This window comes from Gobio gobio (assembly GCF_949357685.1).
Source record: "Gobio gobio genome assembly, chromosome: 4".
Classification (NCBI taxonomy): Eukaryota; Metazoa; Chordata; class Actinopteri; order Cypriniformes; family Gobionidae; genus Gobio; species Gobio gobio.
This window is the reverse complement of record NC_137100.1, coordinates 2,323,113-2,342,802: the sequence shown is the minus strand read 5'-3', so window position 1 is coordinate 2,342,802 and position 19,690 is coordinate 2,323,113. Positions and strand designations below refer to the sequence as shown.

Below are 19,690 nucleotides of genomic sequence, written 5' to 3'. Positions count from 1 at the left end.
TAATACATTTAAATATCGGTTGCTTTTGTTCTATTAATACATTTAAATATCTGTCAGTTTTGTTCTAATTTAAATATTGGTCAGTTTTGGTCAAATTTAAATATAGGTCAGTTTTGGTCTAATTTAAGTATCGGTCGGTTTTGTTCTATTAGTACATTTAAATATCGGTCGGTTTTGTTCTATTAATACATTTAAATATCGGTCGGTTTTGCTCTATTAATACATTTAAATATCGGTCGGGTTTGTTCTATTAATACATTTAAATATCGGTTGGTTTTGTTCTATTAATACATTTAAATATCTGTCGGTTTTGGTCTGATTTAAAATTCGGTCGGTTTTGTTCTAATTTAAATATTGGTCAGTTTTGGTCAAATTTAAATATAGGTCAGTTTTGGTCTAATTTAAGTATCGGTTGGTTTTGGTCTAATTTAAATATCGGTCGGTTTTGTTCTATTAGTACATTTAAATATCGGTCGGTTTTGATCTATTAATACATTTAAATATTGGTCGGTTTTGTTCTATAAATACATTTAAATATCGGTCGGTTTTGTTTTATTAATACATTTAAATATCGGCCGGTTTTGCTCTATTAATACATTTAAATATCGGTCAGTTTTGTTCCATTAATAAATTTAAATATCGGTCGGTTTTGTTCTATTAATACATTTAAATATCGGTCGTTTTTGTTCTATTAATTCATGTAAATATCGGTCGGTTTTGCTCTATTAATAAATTTAAATATCGGTCGGTTTTGTTCTATTAATAAATTTAAATATCGGTCGGTTTTGTTCTATTAATACATTTAAATATCGGTCTGTTTTGTTCTATTAATAAATTTAAATATCGGTCAGTTTTGTTTTATTAATACATTTAAATATCGGTTGGTTTTGTTCTATTAATAAATTTAAATATCGGTCGGTTTTGTTCTATTAATACATTTAAATATCGGTCGTTTTTGTTCTATTAATTCATGTAAATATCGGTCGGTTTTGCTCTATTAATAAATTTAAATATCGGTCGGTTTTGTTCTATTAATAAATTTAAATATCGGTCGGTTTTGTTCTATTAATAAATTTAAATATCGGTCGGTTTTGTTCTATTAATACATTTAAATATCGGTCGTTTTTGTTCTATTAATTCATGTAAATATCGGTCGGTTTTGCTCTATTAATACATTTAAATATCGGTCGGTTTTGTTCTATTAATAAATTTAAATATCGGTCGGTTTTGTTCTATTAATACATTTAAATATCGGTCGGTTTTGATCTATTAATAAATTCAAGAGCCCAAACACTTAATGAAGGCGTGCTGCGGGCTGAAGGATGTGAGTGTGTCCTGTGTGTAGGAATCTGGCTCTGGGTGGAGGTCTGAGTGTGTCCTGTGTGTAGGAATCTGGCTCTGGGTGGAGGTCTGAGTGTGTCCTGTGTGTAGGAATCTGGCTCTGGGTGGAGGTCTGAGTGTGTCCTGTGTGTAGGAATCTGGCTCTGGGTGGAGGTCTGAGTGTGTCCTGTGTGTAGGAATCTGGCTCTGGGTGGAGGTCTGAGTGTGTCCTGTGTGTAGGAATCTGGCTCTGGGTGGAGGTCTGAGTGTGTCCTGTGTGTAGGAATCTGGCTCTGGGTGGAGGTCTGAGTGTGTCCTGTGTGTAGGAATCTGGCTCTGGGTGGAGGTCTGAGTGTGTTCTGTGTGTAGGAATCTGGCTCTGGGTGGAGGTCTGAGTGTGTTCTGTGTGTAGGAATCTGGCTCTGGGTGGAGGTCTGAGTGTGTCCTGTGTGTAGGAATCTGGCTCTGGGTGGAGGTCTGAGTGTGTCCTGTGTGTAGGAATCTGGCTCTGGGTGGAGGTCTGAGTGTGTCCTGTGTGTAGGAATCTGGCTCTGGGTGGAGGTCTGAGTGTGTCCTGTGTGTAGGAATCTGGCTCTGGGTGGAGGTCTGAGTGTGTCCTGTGTGTAGGAATCTGGCTCTGGGTGGAGGTCTGAGTGTGTTCTGTGTGTAGGAATCTGGCTCTGGGTGGAGGTCTGAGTGTGTCCTGTGTGTAGGAATCTGGCTCTGGGTGGAGGTCTGAGTGTGTTCTGTGTGTAGGAATCTGGCTCTGGGTGGAGGTCTGAGTGTGTTCTGTGTGTAGGAATCTGGCTCTGGGTGGAGGTCTGAGTGTGTCCTGTGTGTAGGAATCTGGCTCTGGGTGGAGGTCTGAGTGTGTCCTGTGTGTAGGAATCTGGCTCTGGGTGGAGGTCTGAGTGTGTTCTGTGTGTAGGAATCTGGCTCTGGGTGGAGGTCTGAGTGTGTTCTGTGTGTAGGAATCTGGCTCTGGGTGGAGGTCTGAGTGTGTCCTGTGTGTAGGAATCTGGCTCTGGGTGGAGGTCTGAGTGTGTTCTGTGTGTAGGAATCTGGCTCTGGGTGGAGGTCTGAGTGTGTTCTGTGTGTAGGAATCTGGCTCTGGGTGGAGGTCTGAGTGTGTCCTGTGTGTAGGAATCTGGCTCTGGGTGGAGGTCTGAGTGTGTCCTGTGTGTAGGAATCTGGCTCTGGGTGGAGGTCTGAGTGTGTCCTGTGTGTAGGAATCTGGCTCTGGGTGGAGGTCTGAGTGTGTCCTGTGTGTAGGAATCTGGCTCTGGGTGGAGGTCTGAGTGTGTTCTCTGTGTAGGAATCTGGCTCTGGGTGGAGGTCTGAGTGTGTCCTGTGTGTAGGAATCTGGCTCTGGGTGGAGGTCTGAGTGTGTTCTGTGTGTAGGAATCTGGCTCTGGGTGGAGGTCTGAGTGTGTTCTGTGTGTAGGAATCTGGCTCTGGGTGGAGGTCTGAGTGTGTCCTGTGTGTAGGAATCTGGCTCTGGGTGGAGGTCTGAGTGTGTCCTGTGTGTAGGAATCTGGCTCTGGGTGGAGGTCTGAGTGTGTCCTGTGTGTAGGAATCTGGCTCTGGGTGGAGGTCTGAGTGTGTCCTGTGTGTAGGAATCTGGCTCTGGGTGGAGGTCTGAGTGTGTCCTGTGTGTAGGAATCTGGCTCTGGGTGGAGGTCTGAGTGTGTCCTGTGTGTAGGAATCTGGCTCTGGGTGGAGGTCTGAGTGTGTCCTGTGTGTAGGAATCTGGCTCTGGGTGGAGGTCTGAGTGTGTTCTGTGTGTAGGAATCTGGCTCTGGGTGGAGGTCTGAGTGTGTCCTGTGTGTAGGAATCTGGCTCTGGGTGGAGGTCTGAGTGTGTTCTGTGTGTAGGAATCTGGCTCTGGGTGGAGGTCTGAGTGTGTCCTGTGTGTAGGAATCTGGCTCTGGGTGGAGGTCTGAGTGTGTCCTGTGTGTAGGAATCTGGCTCTGGGTGGAGGTCTGAGTGTGTTCTGTGTGTAGGAATCTGGCTCTGGGTGGAGGTCTGAGTGTGTCCTGTGTGTAGGAATCTGGCTCTGGGTGGAGGTCTGAGTGTGTCCTGTGTGTAGGAATCTGGCTCTGGGTGGAGGTCTGAGTGTGTCCTGTGTGTAGGAATCTGGCTCTGGGTGGAGGTCTGAGTGTGTCCTGTGTGTAGGAATCTGGCTCTGGGTGGAGGTCTGAGTGTGTTCTGTGTGTAGGAATCTGGCTCTGGGTGGAGGTCTGAGTGTGTTCTGTGTGTAGGAATCTGGCTCTGGGTGGAGGTCTGAGTGTGTTCTGTGTGTAGGAATCTGGCTCTGGGTGGAGGTCTGAGTGTGTTCTGTGTGTAGGAATCTGGCTCTGGGTGGAGGTCTGAGTGTGTCCTGTGTGTAGGAATCTGGCTCTGGGTGGAGGTCTGAGTGTGTTCTGTGTGTAGGAATCTGGCTCTGGGTGGAGGTCTGAGTGTGTTCTGTGTGTAGGAATCTGGCTCTGGGTGGAGGTCTGAGTGTGTTCTGTGTGTAGGAATCTGGCTCTGGGTGGAGGTCTGAGTGTGTCCTGTGTGTAGGAATCTGGCTCTGGGTGGAGGTCTGAGTGTGTTCTGTGTGTAGGAATCTGGCTCTGGGTGGAGGTCTGAGTGTGTTCTGTGTGTAGGAATCTGGCTCTGGGTGGAGGTCTGAGTGTGTCCTGTGTGTAGGAATCTGGCTCTGGGTGGAGGTCTGAGTGTGTCCTGTGTGTAGGAATCTGGCTCTGGGTGGAGGTCTGAGTGTGTCCTGTGTGTAGGAATCTGGCTCTGGGTGGAGGTCTGAGTGTGTCCTGTGTGTAGGAATCTGGCTCTGGGTGGAGGTCTGAGTGTGTCCTGTGTGTAGGAATCTGGCTCTGGGTGGAGGTCTGAGTGTGTTCTGTGTGTAGGAATCTGGCTCTGGGTGGAGGTCTGAGTGTGTCCTGTGTGTAGGAATCTGGCTCTGGGTGGAGGTCTGAGTGTGTTCTGTGTGTAGGAATCTGGCTCTGGGTGGAGGTCTGAGTGTGTTCTGTGTGTAGGAATCTGGCTCTGGGTGGAGGTCTGAGTGTGTCCTGTGTGTAGGAATCTGGCTCTGGGTGGAGGTCTGAGTGTGTTCTGTGTGTAGGAATCTGGCTCTGGGTGGAGGTCTGAGTGTGTCCTGTGTGTAGGAATCTGGCTCTGGCTGGAGGTCTGAGTGTGTCCTGTGTGTAGGAATCTGGCTCTGGGTGGAGGTCTGAGTGTGTCCTGTGTGTAGGAATCTGGCTCTGGCTGGAGGTCTGAGTGTGTTCTGTGTGTAGGAATCTGGCTCTGGGTGGAGGTCTGAGTGTGTTCTGTGTGTAGGAATCTGGCTCTGGGTGGAGGTCTGAGTGTGTTCTGTGTGTAGGAATCTGGCTCTGGGTGGAGGTCTGAGTGTGTTCTGTGTGTAGGAATCTGGCTCTGGGTGGAGGTCTGAGTGTGTCCTCTGTGTAGGAATCTGGCTCTGGGTGGAGGTCTGAGTGTGTTCTGTGTGTAGGAATCTGGCTCTGGGTGGAGGTCTGAGTGTGTTCTGTGTGTAGGAATCTGGCTCTGGGTGGAGGTCTGAGTGTGTTCTGTGTGTAGGAATCTGGCTCTGGGTGGAGGTCTGAGCGTGTCCTGTGTGTAGGAATCTGGCTCTGGGTGGAGGTCTGAGTGTGTTCTGTGTGTAGGAATCTGGCTCTGGGTGGAGGTCTGAGTGTGTTCTGTGTGTAGGAATCTGGCTCTGGGTGGAGGTCTGAGTGTGTCCTGTGTGTAGGAATCTGGCTCTGGGTGGAGGTCTGAGTGTGTCCTGTGTGTAGGAATCTGGCTCTGGGTGGAGGTCTGAGTGTGTCCTGTGTGTAGGAATCTGGCTCTGGGTGGAGGTCTGAGTGTGTCCTGTGTGTAGGAATCTGGCTCTGGGTGGAGGTCTGAGTGTGTCCTGTGTGTAGGAATCTGGCTCTGGGTGGAGGTCTGAGTGTGTCCTGTGTGTAGGAATCTGGCTCTGGGTGGAGGTCTGAGTGTGTCCTGTGTGTAGGAATCTGGCTCTGGGTGGAGGTCTGAGTGTGTTCTGTGTGTAGGAATCTGGCTCTGGGTGGAGGTCTGAGTGTGTTCTGTGTGTAGGAATCTGGCTCTGGGTGGAGGTCTGAGTGTGTCCTGTGTGTAGGAATCTGGCTCTGGGTGGAGGTCTGAGTGTGTCCTGTGTGTAGGAATCTGGCTCTGGGTGGAGGTCTGAGTGTGTCCTGTGTGTAGGAATCTGGCTCTGGGTGGAGGTCTGAGTGTGTCCTGTGTGTAGGAATCTGGCTCTGGGTGGAGGTCTGAGTGTGTCCTGTGTGTAGGAATCTGGCTCTGGGTGGAGGTCTGAGTGTGTCCTGTGTGTAGGAATCTGGCTCTGGGTGGAGGTCTGAGTGTGTCCTGTGTGTAGGAATCTGGCTCTGGGTGGAGGTCTGAGTGTGTCCTGTGTGTAGGAATCTGGCTCTGGGTGGAGGTCTGAGTGTGTCCTGTGTGTAGGAATCTGGCTCTGGGTGGAGGTCTGAGTGTGTCCTGTGTGTAGGAATCTGGCTCTGGGTGGAGGTCTGAGTGTGTTCTGTGTGTAGGAATCTGGCTCTGGGTGGAGGTCTGAGTGTGTTCTGTGTGTAGGAATCTGGCTCTGGGTGGAGGTCTGAGTGTGTTCTGTGTGTAGGAATCTGGCTCTGGGTGGAGGTCTGAGTGTGTTCTGTGTGTAGGAATCTGGCTCTGGGTGGAGGTCTGAGTGTGTTCTGTGTGTAGGAATCTGGCTCTGGGTGGAGGTCTGAGTGTGTTCTGTGTGTAGGAATCTGGCTCTGGGTGGAGGTCTGAGTGTGTTCTGTGTGTAGGAATCTGGCTCTGGGTGGAGGTCTGAGTGTGTCCTGTGTGTAGGAATCTGGCTCTGGGTGGAGGTCTGAGTGTGTCCTGTGTGTAGGAATCTGGCTCTGGGTGGAGGTCTGAGTGTGTCCTGTGTGTAGGAATCTGGCTCTGGGTGGAGGTCTGAGTGTGTCCTGTGTGTAGGAATCTGGCTCTGGGTGGAGGTCTGAGTGTGTCCTGTGTGTAGGAATCTGGCTCTGGGTGGAGGTCTGAGTGTGTCCTGTGTGTAGGAATCTGGCTCTGGGTGGAGGTCTGAGTGTGTCCTGTGTGTAGGAATCTGGCTCTGGGTGGAGGTCTGAGTGTGTCCTGTGTGTAGGAATCTGGCTCTGGGTGGAGGTCTGAGTGTGTCCTGTGTGTAGGAATCTGGCTCTGGGTGGAGGTCTGAGTGTGTCCTGTGTGTAGGAATCTGGCTCTGGGTGGAGGTCTGAGTGTGTCCTGTGTGTAGGAATCTGGCTCTGGGTGGAGGTCTGAGTGTGTTCTGTGTGTAGGAATCTGGCTCTGGGTGGAGGTCTGAGTGTGTCCTGTGTGTAGGAATCTGGCTCTGGGTGGAGGTCTGAGTGTGTTCTGTGTGTAGGAATCTGGCTCTGGGTGGAGGTCTGCTGCTGCTGCTGGCCGAGTCCCGCTCTGAAGGGAAGAGCATGTTTGCCGGCGTGCCGTCGATGGGCGAGAGCTCTCCTAAACAGTACATGCAGCTGGGCGGACGGGTTCTGCTGGTGCTCATGTTCATGACGCTGCTGCACTTCGACCCAAACTTCTTCTCGGTAAGTCTAGAAACGCTTCAGGAACAAGAGCAAATGTAGGGCGGGGCTTGATTTTGATTGTGGGGAGTTGATTGGCTGGTTGTGGTTTGCTATAGAGACAGAGCGTATTTAGGCCACGCCCACACCGGGGGGGGAAACAATCCAACGCTCTCCATTGACTTTGCATTGCGTGAGGCTGCATCGTTGTCATTTCGGACTTATAACAAAAAACGGAACAATGTCTAAAAGCTGATATGTGACAAAGTGTACAGCAAACAAGCTAAAAAACACAGAAATAAGTTTTTATAAGCTGTCGACCCAAAAAAACGAGCATTTAAGATAAAAGTGGATACAGGCAATACGAAGTGAAGCTTCAGCTGAAGAATGGGGAAATTTTGGGATCCTGACACTCAGTGTGTCTCATGTGGCGTTCACACCGGACGCGATTCGCGCGAAGGTGGACGCGTGTACATTTTGAGTTTACTCGCGCGAATCGCGCGTGACCTTCACTGCACAACAGACGCGAATTCGCGTCATGGGCGGGGCTTCTGCCAGCAGCTCGTCTCGTTGAGAAATGGCTGACATGGGCTGTGTTTACACGTCTTTTTTTTTGTTAATATCTACTGTTAATGTGTGACTAAACGTAGTTTTAAGACTTTTTCAGTCGATAATGTAGTTGTTTAAAGCTCAAATCTGTGGTTTATTTATATAAACAGTGCCTATTTGAACATTTTATCTGCCGTTGTCGGAGCTATAATTTGTTCCCTGGCAAATCGTTTAGGCTGAGGGCAAAGATAAGTTTCATTACTTGTTTATTTTTAGGCTATAACTGTACGTTGCAGTTGTAACGTTAGCCGACTAGCACTGACTTTGAATGTTTGACTGCATTGTTTGCTTTATTTCATGTATAGCTTGTTATACATTACTTATACTTTTGTATTATTGATCATACATAAACTTGCATTTAACAAAAAGAGACTGGGTTGTGTTTCATGTCATTTACTGTTATCACAGTGATAATCATATTGTCTGAACCAGATATTAATATACAGATTTTCTCCTCATTGTTGTCACTACTAGAGCAAGCTCCTGATTGGTTAACGCGGCGCGAAATATCCGCCAAAGTTCAGATTTTTCAACTTGAGCGTTTCGCGCGATTCACACGTTCAAAACGCTCAATTCGCGTCCTTCGCGCCTCCTCAATCGCGCGAATCACGCCGCAGAATGCCATTTCGCGTCTCTGCATTGACTTAACATGTAAATCACTCGCGCGAATCGCGTCCGGTGTGAACGCACCATCAGTATGTGTATGTGTGCAGTAAATATGTTGTCACTGTTAAAGGGTTAGTTCACCCAAAAATGAAATTTCTTCCATTAATGACTCACTCCAATGTTGTTCCACACCCGTAAGACCTCAGTTCATCCTCGGAACACAGTTTAAGATATTTTAGATTTAGTCCGAGGGCTTTCAGTCCTTTGAATGTAAGTGTATGCACACTTTGCTGTCCACGTCCAGAAAGGTAATGAAAACATCATCAAAGTAGTCCATATGTGACATCATTTGGTTAGTTAGACTCTTTTGAAGCGTCGACAATACATTTTGGTTCTGCTATCGCACCAGATAATACGTCAGCAGCGTCACTGTGGCGCGTGAGCGCGGATTCAAACTAAACCGGAAGAGAAGACAATGCTTAATAAAGTCTTAGTTTTTGTTATTTTTGGACCAAAATGTATTGTCGACGCTTCAAAAGAGTCTAACTAACCAAATGATGTCACATATGGACTACTTTGATGATGTTTTCATTACCTTTCTGGACGTGGACAGCAAAGTGTGCATACACTTACATTCAAAGGACTGAAAGCCCTCGGACTAAATCTAAAATATCTTCAACTGTGTTCCGAGGATGAACTGAGGTCTTACGGGTGTGGAACAACATTGGGGTGAGTCATTAATGGAAGAAATTTCATTTTTGGGTGAACTAACCCTTTAAGTCAAATATCCAAATGTCAGTTTAATATATTATATTACTGTCGCTGATTACGTTCCCCTCTAGTGTGTGTAGTTCTCAGTGTAATATAACGTGTCTCAATGGCCTGAATCCACTTTTTTGTCCTTAAACGCTCGTTTTTTGGGTCAACAGCTTATAAAAACGTCTGTGTTTTTGCTTCTGTGTTTTTTAGCTTGTTTGCTGTACACTTTGTCACATACCAGCTTTAATACATTGTTCAGTTTTTTGTTATAAGTCCGAAATGACAAGGAGGCGCTTCACGCAATGCAAAGTCAATGGAGACGTTTTGATTGTTTTCCCCCCGGTGGGCGTGGTCTTCAGATTATGACGCGTGTCGCTCTGTCTCTATTGGTGGATCTCATGTGAGTGACAGGTTGCCCCGCCCACATCATCAGAGACGAGAATAAACTGAGAATAAACACTGGAATACTGCATAAATAATAAGAACTGTCCATTTTGATTTCATAGTGTTTTCTACAGTATATCGTTTCAAAGCAGCTTCACATTGATAGACAGAGTTTAAACTGCAGTTTGGAATGAATGAAACTCGACACAGAAGCTTCAAATGACATGTTTGACATGTGCTCTTAGATCATGAACCCGGGACTCAAATGTCACTCAGTGACAGAAGAGCATCAGACACATTCATACTCATATACAGCTCTGTGTGTCACAATAAATACACATATTCACAATTTGTAAAGTCCCCATAATATCAAAGCTGAGTTTTTTTGGTTTTAGTATGAATATGTTAGCCTAACTGTTATCCAGTGTTGGGCACGTTACTTTAAAAAAGTAATTAGTTATATCCATGATGAGGAACGATCAGACAGTGCAGTCTATAGGGGATGGGGAACGATCAGACAGTGCATTCTATAGGGGATAGGGAACGATCAGACAGTGCACTATATAGGGGATAGGGAACGATCAGACAGTGCACTCTATAGGGGATGGGGAACGATCAGACAGTGCACTATATAGGGGATGGGGAACGATCAGACAGTGCATTCTATAGGGGATAGGGAACGATCAGACAGTGCACTATATAGGGGATAGGGAACGATCAGACAGTGCACTCTATAGGGGATGGGGAACGATCAGACAGTGCACTATATAGGGGATGGGGAACGATCAGACAGTGCATTCTATAGGGGATAGGGAACGATCAGACAGTGCAGTCTATAGGGGATGGGGAACGATCAGACAGTGCATTCTATAGGGGATGGGGAACGATCAGACAGTGCATTCTATAGGGGATAGGGAACGATCAGACAGTGCAGTCTATAGGGGATGGGGAACGATCAGACAGTGCATTCTATAGGGGATGGGGAGCAATTAGACAGTGCACTCTATAGGGGATGGGGAACGATCAGACAGTGCACTATATCGGGGATAGGGAACGATCAGACAGTGCACTATATAGGGGATAGGGGACGATCAGACAGTGCACTCTATAGGGGATAGGGAACGATCAGACAGTGCATTCTATAGGGGATAGGGAACAATCAGACAGTGCATTATATAGGGGATGGGGAACGATCAGACAGTGCACTCTATAGGGGATGGGGAACGATCAGACAGTGCACTCTATAGGGGATGGGGAACGATCAGACAGTTCACTCTATAGGGGATGGGGAACGATCAGACAGTGCTCTATATAGGGGATAGGGAACGATGCGACAGTGCACTCTATAGGGGATGGGGAATGATCAGACAGTGCTCTATATAGAGGATAGGGAACGATCAGACAGTGCAGTCTATAGGGGATGGGGAACGATCAGACACGGCACTCTATAGGGGATGGGGAATGATCAGACAGTGCAGTCTATAGGGGATGGGGAACGATCAGACAGTGCACTCTATAGGGGATGGGGAACGATCAGACAGTGCAGTCTATAGGGGATGGGGAACGATCAGACAGTGCAGTCTATAGGGGATGGGGAACGATCAGACAGTGCATTCTATAGGGGATAGGGAACGATCAGACAGTGCAGTCTATAGGGGATGGGGAACGATCAGACAGTGCATTCTATAGGGGATGGGGAACAATTAGACAGTGCACTCTATAGGGGATGGGGAACGATCAGACAGTGCACTATATCGGGGATAGGGAACGATCAGACAGTGCACTATATAGGGGATAGGGGACGATCAGACAGTGCATTCTATAGGGGATAGGGAACGATCAGACAGTGCATTATATAGGGGATGGGGAACGATCAGACAGTGCACTCTATAGGGGATGGGGAACGATCAGACAGTGCACTCTATAGGGGATGGGGAACGATCAGACAGTTCACTCTATAGGGGATGGGGAACGATCAGACAGTGCACTCTATAGGGGATGGGGAACGATCAGACAGTGCTCTATATAGGGGATAGGGAACGATGCGACAGTGCACTCTATAGGGGATGGGGAATGATCAGACAGTGCTCTATATAGGGGATAGGGAACGATCAGACAGTGCAGTCTATAGGGGATGGGGAACGATCAGACACGGCACTCTATAGGGGATGGGGAATGATCAGACAGTGCAGTCTATAGGGGATGGGGAACGATCAGACAGTGCACTCTATAGGGGATGGGGAACGATCAGACAGTGCATTCTATAGGGGATTGGGAACGATCAGACAGTACACTCTATAGGGGATAGGGGACGATCAGACAGTGCACTCTATAGGGGATAGGGAACGATCAGACAGTGCTCTATATAGGGGATAGGGAACGATCAGACAGTGCACTCTATAGGGGATGGGGAACGATCAGACAGTGCAGTCTATAGGGGATGGGGAACGATCAGACACGGCACTCTATAGGGGATAGGGAACGATCAGACAGTGCATTATATAAGGGATGGGAAACGATCAGACAGTGCACTCTATAGGGGATGGGGAACGATCAGACAGTGCACTATATAGGGGATGGGGAACGATCAGACAGTGCAGTCTATAGGGGATGGGGAACGATCAGACAGTGCATTATATAAGGGATGGGGAACGATCAGACAGTGCACTCTATTGGGGATGGGGAATGATCAGACAGTGCAGTCTATAGGGGATGGGGAACGATTAGACAGTGCACTCTATTGGGGATGGGGAATGATCAGACAGTGCAGTCTATAGGGGATGGGGAACGATCAGACAGTGCACTATATAGGGGATGGGGAACGATCAGACAGTGCATTCTATAGGGGATGGGGAACAATTAGACAGTGCACTCTATAGGGGATGGGGAACGGTCAGACAGTGCTCTATATAGGGGATGGGGAATGATCAGACAGTGCAGTCTACAGGGGATAGGGAACGATCAGACAGTGCAGTCTATAGGGGATGAGGAACGATCAGACAGTGCACTCTACAGGGGATGGGGAATGATCAGACAGTGCAGTCTATAGGGGATGGGGAACGATCAGACAGTGCACTATATAGGGGATGGGGAACGATCAGACAGTGCACTCTATAGGGGATGGGGAACGATCAGACAGTGCACTATATCGGGGATAGGGAACGATCAGACAGTGCACTATATAGGGGATAGGGGACGATCAGACAGTGCATTATATAGGGGATGGGGAACGATCAGACAGTGCACTCTATAGGGGATGGGGAACGATCAGAAAGTGCACTATATAGGGGATGGGGAACGATCAGACAGTTCACTCTATAGGGGATGGGGAACGATCAGACAGTGCACTCTATAGGGGATGGGGAACGATCAGACAGTGCTCTATATAGGGGATAGGGAATGATGTGACAGTGCACTCTATAGGGGATGGGGAATGATCAGACAGTGCTCTATATACGGGATAGGGAACGATCAGACAATGCAGTCTATAGGGTATGGGGAACGATCAGACACGGCACTCTATAGGGGATAGGGAATGATCAGACAGTGCAGTCTATAGGGGATGGGGAACGATCAGACAGTGCAGTCTATAGGGGATGGGGAACGATCAGACAGTGCACTCTATAGGGGATGGGGAATGATCAGACAGTGCAGTCTATAGGGGATGGGGAACGATCAGACAGTGCACTCTATAGGGGATAGGGAATGATCAGACAGTGCAGTCTATAGGGGATGGGGAACGATCAGACAGTGCACTCTATAGGGGATGGGGAACGATCAGACAGTGCTCTATATAGGGGATGGGGAACGATCAGACACGGCACTCTATAGGGGATGGGGAATGATCAGACAGTGCAGTCTATAGGGATGGGCAACGATCAGACACGGCACTCTATAGGGGATAGGGAACGATCAGACAGTGCATTATATAGGGGATAGGGAACGATCAGACAGTGCATTATATAGGGGATGGGGAACGATCAGACAGTGCAGTCTATAGGGGATGGGGAACGATCAGACACGGCACTCTATAGGGGATAGGGAACGATCAGACAGTGCATTATATAGGGGATGGGGAACGATCAGACAGTGCACTCTATTGGGGATGGGGAACGATCAGACAGTGAACTATATAGGGGATGGGGAACGATCAGACAGTGCAGTCTATAGGGGATGGGGAACGATCAGACACGGCACTATAGGGGATGGGGAATGATCAGACAGTGCATTATATAGGGGATGGGGAACGATCAGACAGTGCACTATAGGGGATAGGGAACGATCAGACAGTGCATTATATAGGGGATGGGGAACGATCAGACAGTGCACTCTATTGGGGATGGGGAACGATCAGACAGTGCATTATATAGGGGATAGGGAACGATCAGACTGCATTATATAGGGGATGGGGAACGATCAGACAGTGCAGTCTATAGGGGATGGGGAACGATCAGACACGGCACTCTATAGGGGATGGGGAATGATCAGACAGTGCATTATATAGGGGATGGGGAACGATCAGACAGTGCACTCTATAGGGGATAGGGAACGATCAGACAGTGCATTATATAGGGGATGGGGAACGATCAGACAGTGCACTCTATTGGGGATGGGGAACGATCAGACAGTGAACTATATAGGGGATGGGGAACGATCAGACAGTGCACTCTATAGGGGATGGGGAACGATCAGACACGGCATTATATAGGGGATGGGGAACGATCAGACAGTGCACTCTATAGGGGATAGGGAACGATCAGACAGTGCATTATATAGGGGATGGGGAACGATCAGACCGTGCACTCTATTGGGGATGGGGAACGATCAGACAGTGCACTCTATTGGGGATGGGGAACGATCAGACAGTGCACTCTATAGGGGATAGGGAACGATCAGACAGTGCATTATATAGGGGATGGGGAACGATCAGACAGTGCACTCTATAGGGGATGGGGAACGATCAGACAGTGCACTCTATTGGGGATGGGGAACGATCAGACAGTGCAGTCTATAGGGGATGGGGAACGATCAGACAGTGCAGTCTATAGGGGATGAGGAACGATCAGACAGTGCACTCTACAGGGGATGGGGAACGATCAGACAGTGCAGTCTATAGGGGATGGGGAACGATCAGACAGTGCACTATATAGGGGATGGGAACGATCAGACAGTGCAGTCTATAGGGGATGGGGAACGATCAGACAGTGCATTATATAGGGGATGGGGAACGATCAGACAGTGCAGTCTATAGGGGATGGGGAACGATCAGACAGTGCAGTCTATAGGGGATGGGAACGATCAGACAGTGCAGTCTATAGGGGATGGGGAACGATCAGACAGTGCAGTCTATAGGGGATGGGGAATGATCAGACAGTGCACTATATAGGGGATGGGAACGATCAGACAGTGCAGTCTATAGGGGATGGGGAACGATCAGACAGTGCAGTCTATAGGGGATGGGGAACGATCAGACAGTGTAGTCTATAGGGATGGGGAACGATCAGACAGTGCAGTCTATAGGGGATGGGGAACGATCAGACAGTGCACTATATAGGGGATGGGGAACGATCAGACAGTGCACTATATAGGGGATGGGGAACGATCAGACAGTGCAGTCTATAGGGATGGGGAACGATCAGACAGTGCAGTCTATAGGGGATGGGGAACGATCAGACAGTGCAGTCTATAGGGGATAGGGAACGATCAGACAGTGCAGTCTATAGGGGATAGGGAACGATCAGACAGTGCACTCTATAGGGGATGGGGAACGATCAGACAGTGCAGTCTATAGGGGATAGGGAACGATCAGACAGTGCACTCTACAGGGGATGGGGAACGATCAGACAGTGCACTCTATAGGGGATGGGGAACGATCAGACAGTGCACTATATAGGGGATGGGGAACGATCAGACACGGCACTCTATAGGGGATGGGGAACGATCAGACAGTGCAGTCTATAGGGATGGGGAACGATCAGACAGTGCACTCTACAGGGGATAGGGAACGATCAGACAGTGCACTCTACAGGGGATAGGGAACGATCAGACAGTGCACTATATAGGGGATGGGGAACGATCAGACAGTGCATTCTATAGGGGATGGGGAACGATCAGACAGTGCACTATATAGGGGATAGGGAACGATCAGACAGTGCAGTCTATAGGGATGGGGAACGATCAGACAGTGCACTATATAGGGGATAGGGAACGATCAGACAGTGCACTCTACAGGGGATAGGGAACGATCAGACAGTGCACTATATAGGGGATAGTGAACGATCAGACCATTTTTAAAAAAGGGGAGGAGTCTTCCTGTTTCAGGGGAGATTACGTCAACACTTTGAATAATGCCAAGCGTTTCAACGCACTTCAGTGGGTTCACTTTAAGAACTGTATACTGAGAGGTTCTTTGGGGAACCAAACTATATCATCGCCCAGCTCTAATCTGCTAAATGCGACTATAAGGCATGAAGATATAAAGACGGTTTTCTAATCCAACCCCGTCTTTGTCCTCCAGATTCTCCAGAACATGGTGGGGACGGCTCTCATCATCCTGGTGGCCGTGGGATTCAAGACCAAACTGGCTGCGCTCACGCTGGTGGTGTGGCTTCTGGCCATCAACGTCTACTTCAACGCTTTCTGGACAGTGCCTGCCTACAAACCCATGCACGACTTCCTGAAGTACGACTTCTTCCAGACCACGTCGGTCATCGGAGGCCTGCTGCTGGTGGTGGCCCTCGGCCCCGGGGGCGTGTCCATGGACGAGAAGAAGAAGGAGTGGTAAGAAGAAGAAGAAGAAGAAGTGGTGAGAAGACCGGAGTCATTCGGTTCAAGAACTCACAATACACCATTGTCCTGTTCGTCCACTTCATCACGTCCCACTTCCTCTTTATTTCAAGTGCATTTTTATTTACCGCAGACACTGATCGCAACAAGAACGCAATTTATTCTTGCATTAGTGTTTCTAATTTCCCTCATATAAGTCTGTGAATTGTCTGAGAGGTGGACTGAACGTGAGCAGCTCGTCTTCCTCATCTTCATCTTTCCGGAGTCTTGATCATGTTTCCTGAGGGCGCTTGTGTTGTGCATCAGATGTGAACTTCCTACTGTCCACGTCTCGAGGGACGTTTACCGCGTGTGTGAAATCAAGTCTTCAACTTGATTTATTGTCTTTTCTGTTGATTATATGTGCATTAAAAAAAGCAAGTCATTATATTGATTTTTCAGAAGTTTATATTGTATTTTTGATTTTCGGTTTTGCAGATCATGGGGGAAAAATAAAAGCAAAACCAAAAAATAATCAAAACGTTCTGATATCGTTCATTGTCCCCGTTCTTTAACACCGTTGTGTCAACCAGACAAACATGCATTAAAATTATCCAACATACGAATTTCGTTAATCGGACGATCAAAACTATTAAAAGTTCCATAGACTTTCATTGTTAATAATGCTAACATGCTAAAACATCTGGTGTTAAATCATGTTAGCAACATTAAATTGTGGTAGCAACGTTAACATGTTAAAAAATGTTAGCAAACTGTTGACAAATCATGTTAGAAACATTTTATTCAAGCTTGCAATGTGTAAAAACATGTTAGCAATGTGTCAATTCAAGCTAGGAACGTATTAAATCATGCTATCAACATGCTAAGCATGTTAACAATGTGTTAATCATGTTAGCAAACTTGCTAGCAACATGTTATCAATAACATGTTAATCATGGTACCAACATTCTAAAAACATGCTAATTATATTAACAACATGCTACCAACATGTTAATCATGGTACCAACATTCTAAAAACATGCTAATTATATTAACAACATGCTACCAACATGTTAATCATGGTACCAACGTTCTAAAAACATGCTAATTATATTAACACCATGCTACCAACATGTTAATCATGGTACCAACATTCTAAAAACATGCTAATTATATTAAAAACATGCGACCAACGTGTTAATCATGGTACCAATGTTCTAAAAACATGCTAAATATGTTAGCAACATGCTACCAACATGTTAATCATGGTACCAACGTTCTAAAAACATGCTAATTATGTTAACATCATGCTACCAACATGTTAATCATGGTACCAATATTCTAAAAACATGCTAATTATATTAACAACATGCTACCAACATGTTAATCATGGTACCAACATTCTAAAAACATGCTAATTATGTTCAAAACATGCTACCAACATGTTAATCATGGTACCAATGTTCTAAAAACATGCTAATTATGTTAGCAACATGCTACCAACATGTTAATCATGGTACCAACATTCTAAAAACATGCTAATTATGTTAACATCATGCTACCAACATGTTAATCATGGTACCAACATTCTAAAAACATGCTAATTATATTAACATGCTACCAACATGTTAATCATGGTACCAACATTCTAAAAACATGCTAATTATGTTAACAACATGCTACCAACATGTTAATCATGGTACCAATGTTCTAAAAACATGCTAATTATGTTAACAACATGCTACCAACATGTTAATCATGGTACCAATGTTCTAAAAACATGCTAATTATGTTAGCAACATGCTACCAACATGTTAATCATGGTACCAACATTCTAAAAACATGCTAATTATGTTAACATCATGCTACCAACATGTTAATCATGGTACCAACATTCTAAAAACATGCTAATTATATTAACAACATGTTACCAACATGTTAACCATGGTACCAATGTTCTAAAAACATGCTAATTATGTTAACAACATGCTACCAACATGTTAATCATGGTACCAATGTTCTAAAAACATGCTAATTATGTTAACAACATGCTACCAACATGTTAATCATGGTACCAACATTCTAAAAACATGCTAATTATGTTAACAACATGCTACCAACATGTTAATCGTGGTACCAATGTTCTAAAAACATGCTAATTATGTTAGCAACATGCTACCAACATGTTAATCATGGTACCAACATTCTAAAAACATGCTAATTATGTTAACATCATGCTACCAACATGTTAATCATGGTACCAACATTCTAAAAACATGCTAATTATGTAAACAACATGCTACCAACATGTTAATCATGGTACCAACATTCCAATAACATGCTAATTATGTAAACAACATGCTACCAACATGTTAATCATGGTACCAACGTTCTAAAAACATGCTAATTATGTAAACAACATGCTACCAACTTGTTAATCATGGTACCAACATTCTAAAAACATGCTAATTATATTAACAACATGCTACCAACATGTTAATCATGGTACCAACATTCTAAAAACATGATAATTATGTTCAAAACATGCTACCAACATTTTAATCATGGTACCAATGTTCTAAAAACATGCTAATTATGTTAGCAACATGCTACCAACATGTTAATCATGGTACCAACATTCTAAAAACATGCTAATTATGTTAACATCATGCTACCAACATGTTAATCATGGTACCAACATTTCAAAAACATGCTAATTATGTAAACAACATGCTACCAACTTGTTAATCATGGTACCAACATTCCAAAACATGCTAATTATGTAAACAACATGCTACCAACTTGTTAATCATGGTACCAACATTTCAAAAACATGCTAATTATGTTAACATCATGCTACCAACATGTTAATCATGGTACCAACATTCTAAAAACATGCTAATTATGTAAACAACATGCTACCAACTTGTTAATCATGGTACCAACATTTCAAAAACATGCTAATTATGTTACCACCATGATATTAACATGTTAATCATGGTACCAACGTTCTAAAAACATGCTAATTATGTTAAGACCATGCTACCAACATGTTAATCATGGTACCAACATTCTAAAAACATGCTAATCATGTTAACAGAATGCCAATCATGTTGGCAAAATGTTAAAATATGGTAGCAATGTGTTAAATCATGTTAGCAAAATGTCAATCATGCTAACAACATACTAAAACATGGTAGCAATGTGTTAAATAATGCTATAGCTATGTTGAATGTTAAAGCATGTTAACATATGTTTCCATCATCAGCACCATATTTTGAATGCAAAGCTGAACTAGAAAGTTTATTATTATAGGTAGTTCAATCAACTCTGAGTTTAAACCTGAACTCTGAGTAACTGACTCTGAGATGGGAAACTCTTGAGTTTTGGGTTTCAGAACAGCTGAATTGAGGTAGTTCAATCAACTCTGAGTAACTGACTCTGAGTTAATCACATGCACTCCAACTATGAAAAGCCACAATCAATGGAGCTCCGAAATTACGATTCACCATGGCAACAGCACCCAACAAAAAGACGTTTGCATACTTCCGGGTCAATATGTAAATTTAATTCTTAATTATTTTAATTAAATTGAATTTTCATGGTATCCAAAAAGGCAAAAAAATAATGTGGCAGCAGCT

The 19,690-nt window shown here is 45.5% G+C and overlaps 1 protein-coding gene across 2 annotated transcripts in view; it reads left to right on the top strand.

Annotated features, from left to right (window-relative positions):
* surf4 (surfeit 4) overlaps window positions 1-19,690 on the top strand; it is a 27,156-nt gene extending 7,466 nt beyond the window's left edge. Inside the window, exons 5-6 of one of the 2 annotated variants that reach the window (XM_079815400.1) lie at window positions 6,764-6,950; window positions 15,802-19,690. In XM_079815400.1, coding sequence (XP_079671526.1) covers window positions 6,764-6,950; window positions 15,802-16,068 — 454 coding nt within the window. In that variant the 3' untranslated portion in view covers window positions 16,069-19,690. The remainder of the gene's footprint in view (window positions 1-6,763; window positions 6,951-15,801) is intronic. The other variant, XM_079815401.1, reaches the window with a different exon arrangement.